The sequence below is a fragment of the Fonticula alba genome, assembly GCF_000388065.1.
Source record: "Fonticula alba strain ATCC 38817 unplaced genomic scaffold supercont2.1, whole genome shotgun sequence".
In the NCBI taxonomy this organism is placed as follows: Eukaryota; order Rotosphaerida; family Fonticulaceae; genus Fonticula; species Fonticula alba.
This window is the reverse complement of record NW_009242971.1, coordinates 4,065,244-4,070,079: the sequence shown is the minus strand read 5'-3', so window position 1 is coordinate 4,070,079 and position 4,836 is coordinate 4,065,244. Positions and strand designations below refer to the sequence as shown.

The 4,836-nt window shown below is 66.4% G+C and overlaps 2 protein-coding genes across 2 annotated transcripts; one reads left to right on the top strand and one right to left on the bottom strand.

Annotated features, from left to right (window-relative positions):
- Positions 1 to 352: 352 nt before the first annotated feature.
- On the top strand, positions 353 to 740 carry H696_00862 (hypothetical protein; the record flags this gene model as incomplete). The annotated part of the gene is made up of 2 exons (XM_009494747.1): positions 353 to 392; positions 526 to 740. 2 exons carry the CDS (start codon positions 353 to 355, stop codon positions 738 to 740), a joined length of 255 nt encoding a protein of 84 aa, XP_009493022.1.
- A 452-nt stretch (positions 741 to 1,192) lies between these two features.
- On the bottom strand, positions 1,193 to 4,145 carry H696_00861 (hypothetical protein; the record flags this gene model as incomplete). The annotated part of the gene is made up of 6 exons (XM_009494746.1): positions 1,193 to 2,727; positions 2,903 to 3,022; positions 3,139 to 3,459; positions 3,621 to 3,715; positions 3,817 to 3,978; positions 4,124 to 4,145. 6 exons carry the CDS (start codon positions 4,143 to 4,145, stop codon positions 1,288 to 1,290), a joined length of 2,160 nt encoding a protein of 719 aa, XP_009493021.1. The 3' UTR covers positions 1,193 to 1,287.
- Positions 4,146 to 4,836: the final 691 nt, after the last annotated feature.

Sequence of the window (4,836 nt, the reverse complement as noted above, 5' to 3'; positions counted from 1 at the left end):
GGGGGGGGGAGGGGCAGGAGGCACCGCTCTGACGCCCTCCGGGCGTGGCAATGTGTGGCAGGCGCGAACACAAGGCCGGACACTGGGGACCGGCGCAAACGGCCCATGGACTTTCCAAGCCTCGGTGTGACACGCCTCGGCCCGTGAAGGTACGCTCCCCGGCTTGCGCTGCCATCGCGGGCGAGATGCGGCGGGGATTCACGCAAAGTTGCCGGGACGGAGCGCGCGGGAGACCATATTTAAGCGGCGTCAGGAGCCGGTGGCTCCGGGGGCGGAGCAAATAGCACCCCTTTTTTCCGATTCACACCGCTCTCCTTCCCCCCCCCCTCTTCCACCCACAACCACCGTCAACATGGCCAAGTGTCCCAAGTGCACCAAGGAGGTTTACTTCGGTGTGTACCCACTGCCCTTGTCGCACCCCGGCCCCCTCATCCTCCTTTGCGCGCGCCGAACCCCATCATCGCCCCTCCACTAACTCTCTCTCTCTCTCTTTCGCTCGCCTTTTTTGTGCCTCCCCCGACGTAGCTGAGCGCAAGACCTCCCTCGGCAAGGACTGGCACGCCTCGTGCCTGCGCTGCAACCACTGCAACAAGGTCCTGGCTCCCGGCTCCCACGCTGAGAACTCCGGCCAGCCCTACTGCCACAACCCCTGCTACTCCAAGCTCTTCGGCCCCGGTGGCTTCGGTCGCGGCGGTGCCGAGTCCTACCAGGCCTTCGGTGGCTCCTCTTCCCCCCAGTAAGATGGTGCTCACGCGCGCGTGCATCTTCCCCTGCGCCAGCCGGTAGGGGCGTGTATGCCCGTTGTTCTGGCCCACCCGTCGGCCGATACTGCAGGTACCTCTCGCTTCCGGGGAAAAATGCCCCAACACAGCGAGACACACCAAAGGCATCACCCGTGGAGAAAGAAACAGATACCCCATTGGGTTCCCTTCTCCCCCCCCCCCCCCCCCCTCCATGCGCCTCCTTGATGGAGGGAAGCTATGCACATGCCCAATACCAATAAAAAAAACGCCCTCCACAACAACGAAAGCAGGCACATCCCACCCATCAGCCCCCGATTACCCGTGTGCGGGGCTTCGGTCTCCGCCAAAAGAGGAGAGTCCGAAGATCACAGGGCAGAGGTGCGTGCGTGGGCGTGCTGAGTGCGTGCGCAGGAAAGAGAGAGAGAGAGAGAGAGAGAGGACGGAGTAAAGGTGGAGCTGTTCATTCGACGAGAAAGGAAAGGGGACGGCGGCGGCGGCGGCGGCGAGGGAAGAAGGCCCGCGGGCGAAAAGCCTCCATAGTCTCTCACATGTTCAGCGGGATGTGTGCCCCAACGCCGTTCAGGTATTCCACAACGAAGGCCATCTTCGCCTCAATGGAGGCAACCTTCTTGGCCAGCTCGTGCTTCTCCTGCGCCATGGAGTTCAGCATGGTAATCAGCGTCTCGTGGCTCTTCTTGCTGGCCTCAACCTGCTTGGCCAGGGCTTCCGAGCGCGCCTTCTCCTCCTCGAGCTTGCGACGAAGGTTGTCGATGGCCGCCAGAGGAGCGGCCATCTCCCGGGAGACGACCGACTCCAGCTGCTCCGCAGACAGGCTCTCGGTCGAGGTGGCCGACCCGAGGGAAGGCCGGCTGGCGCTCCTCGCCCGCGAGGGAGAATCCCCAGAAGAGGCAGCAGCACCAGCGGCAGATGCGGTCGTGGGGCCGGCGGCGGTCGTCGTGGTCGACGACGGCGGCGGGCCACCAAAGGCAGCCGCAGCGGGGACCGGCGCGCGTGGCTTGCTCCCGGGAGTGGGCTTCCCACTGGTCGATCCGGAAATGGGGGCAGTATCCGACGGACCGAAGGCTCCGGGGGTGGGCTTGTTGGCGGCATCCGCGGCCGCGGCCGCGGCCGCCCCGCGCACCGACGGCGGCCGACGCTGGGCACTCCGCGCGCGGTCCGCCGTCAGATGCCGCAGCCGGGGGTTCTGAGGACCACCGGTCGAAGGGGAGGAGGGCTGACCATCGGACGGGGGGGCGGTCGCGGTGGCCGCGGTGCTGGGCTTGCGGCCGATGGGCGGCGGTGGGCCGGAGAAACCGCCAGCGCCTGCGCCGGTCGGCCCCCCGGCAGGAGGCTTGGTGCCCGTCGGCGGGGGGCCACCAAATAGCGACCGCGCGCCAAACGGCAGGGCAATCCCCCCACTGGGCTTGTCAGAGTCGGGCTTGGCCGTCGACTCGGGGGCGTTGCCAGAATCGGAGGGCTTGGGCTTGGGGGCCGGCTTCGGGGCCGGCTTTGGCAGGCCACCTGTCAGCGAGGACATCTTGTTGAAGCCGAAGAAGCGCCCGCGGCCGGAGGAGTCGCCGGAATTGCCGTTCGAGGCATCATCATTGGTACTCGCCGAAGGGGCCGGCTGCGATGCCGTCGCCGAGGGAGGGGCCGCGGCCGGTGGACGAGAAAAGGCGGCTGGTGGAGAGGAAAAGCCGCTGCTGCTGCTGCTGCTGCTACTGCCGCTGCTGCCACCAGACGCTGAGGCCAGGCCCGGGCTCCCAGCAGACGAGGGGGGCCCGGAAGAGGGGGCATCTGAATCATCATCATCGAAACGCCGGCGGTTGAGCTTGGCCAATAGCTCATTGTCCGGCCCGGCATTGGCCCCGGGAGGAACGAGCACCGGAACCAGCACACCAGAGGGCGAATACTGCGAACGGACGGTCATGCGATTTTGCACGGAAGCGGCTGACATGTTGCGCATCTGAGGCTGCTCATCAGGCTGCGAGGGCACCCGGTGACAGGAGGCGAGGAGGAGGAAGCCCGGGAGGGAGGGAGGGAGGGGGGCAGGGGGAGAGGGAAGAGACAAGATGAGTTTCAGGTCGGGGAAAGGAGGGCGATGCATTCGTGGATTGGCCAGCGGGAATGAGGCACATGCTGTCCATGTGTGCACGCACGTCGGAAGGTGATTCGGCAGGGGGCTTCGGGCGCGCAGCCACCGAGGGAGCCCTCCGCAGGGAAGTGAACGGATTCGGTGGAGTAGACGTATCGATGGCATCCTCCTCGGGAGGGGGGGACTGGGAGAGAGAGAGAGAGAGAGAGAGAGAGAAAGGGAGGGAGGGAGAAGCGGAAGGGAGGATGTCAGCCAGGGAGGGGGCGGGAAGGGGGGGAAGGGATGCCGGGTTGGACATACGGCAGGAACCGGGCGGGGAGCCACCGGCGGCGGTGGCCCGGCGAAGCCAGCCGTCGCCGATGGGGGCGGCGAGAAACGCGAGGCCGGGGTCGGCCGAGGAAGAGGAGCCGGGGGGGAGCCGAAACCAGCAGTACCACTGCCACCACTGTCGACATCCTCCTCTGGCTCGGGAGCCACATCGCCATAACCATCGGGGGCGTCATCGTCCTCCTCTCCAGGTGGTGGCCCAGAGCCCGGGACATACCCACTGGGGAAGAGTTTGATTGAATGGCCATGGAAAGAGCCCGTCAGGCCGTTCTTGAGGATCAGGAGAAGACCATCCTCAAGGTATGGGGGGGGGGGGGGGGGGGGGGAGGTAGTCGAGTCAGCGGAGGCCAAGGAAAAGGCGCACACATGTGTGGACATGCATATGTGTGTCCACATGCATGTGTATGGGACGGGGAGGCGGGACAGGGGGAGGGGGGAGGGAGCATGGAGCGCACCGTGGTTAGGAAGAGTGCCACGTCGCCCTTGTCCAGGTGCAGAGTCCCCTCGCCGGCCGAGTCCAGCGGAGCCAGTGCCTGGCAAAACTGGACCTCTGGATGAAGGTGGGGAAAGGGGACGGCGTGAGTGGGGGGGGGGGGGGGGACGACCTCCGGTACCATCATACAGGAGAACAGGTGCGATGACAGGGCGTACCGGAAATGGGCCGGACATGGGTGGAGGGGATGAAACCGGCCTCATTGCGATGGCGGGCCAGCCACCAGTGATCGGAAGGCTTGTCGATCACGGTCAGCGTATCGCCGAGGCTGAAGCCAAGCTCATCGTCATCAGTTCCATCAAAAGAGGCGATCGCCAGCACTGGAAGAGGAGAAGGAGGAGGGAGGGGGCGAGGAGAGACAGGACGATGCCAGCTCGGCAGTCAGCGAGGTGCTCCGGAGCATGAGGTACAACACGGGGCGAAAGCCATGGGGCAATGGCAGGGACAAGGCCACGGAGGGCGCACCCTCGATCGGCGTGGCAGACATCACAACTCGGGGGGCAGGGACCTGGGGTGGCGGGGCTGGACCTGTTCAGGCGCCACACAGCTGGGCAGGAGGGGCGAAGCACACCACCGAGGCGACAGGGACAGGAGAGGATGAGTAATGTGCAACTGGGGGGCAGGGAAGAGGAAGAGGCCGGAGGCCGGAGGGGGGAGATGTCGCACAAAAAGCTCACAGATTCGACGCCTAGTATTGGGGCGGGGCGGAGGCGGCACGGAGGGAGGGCGGCGGGGAGGATGAGGATGTGAGCAGAAAGTCGCAAGGCCCCAGATCAGCAAGAAGTCAGGGAGGAGGGTGACGAACAGGCGGGCGAGAGGGGGAGGGAGCAAGAGCGGGGGGAGGGCTGTCGCTTTGCCGCAGGGCCGGAGGGTAGGATGAAGGAGAGGCAAGCAAGCGGAAAGGCAGGCGGGCAGGCAGGGGAGAGGAGGGGGGGAATGCAGTGCCGGGGCGCCACAAGCCGCAAGGTCCTTCGGGCGCCCCTCAAATCGTTGACAGACATGCCTGACTGGACACGGCGAAGGCAGGCAGGAAGGCAGGCCACCAAGCGGCAGTGCGAGTGGGGGACCATGGGTCCTAGTGCGCCCGGTGCCGGGCCAGGGGGACCGTCCCCCTGGGGCTGAACGGGGAGGGGGGTGGCTCTCCCCTCTCTCTCTCTCGCCCCCCTCCCCCCCCCCCC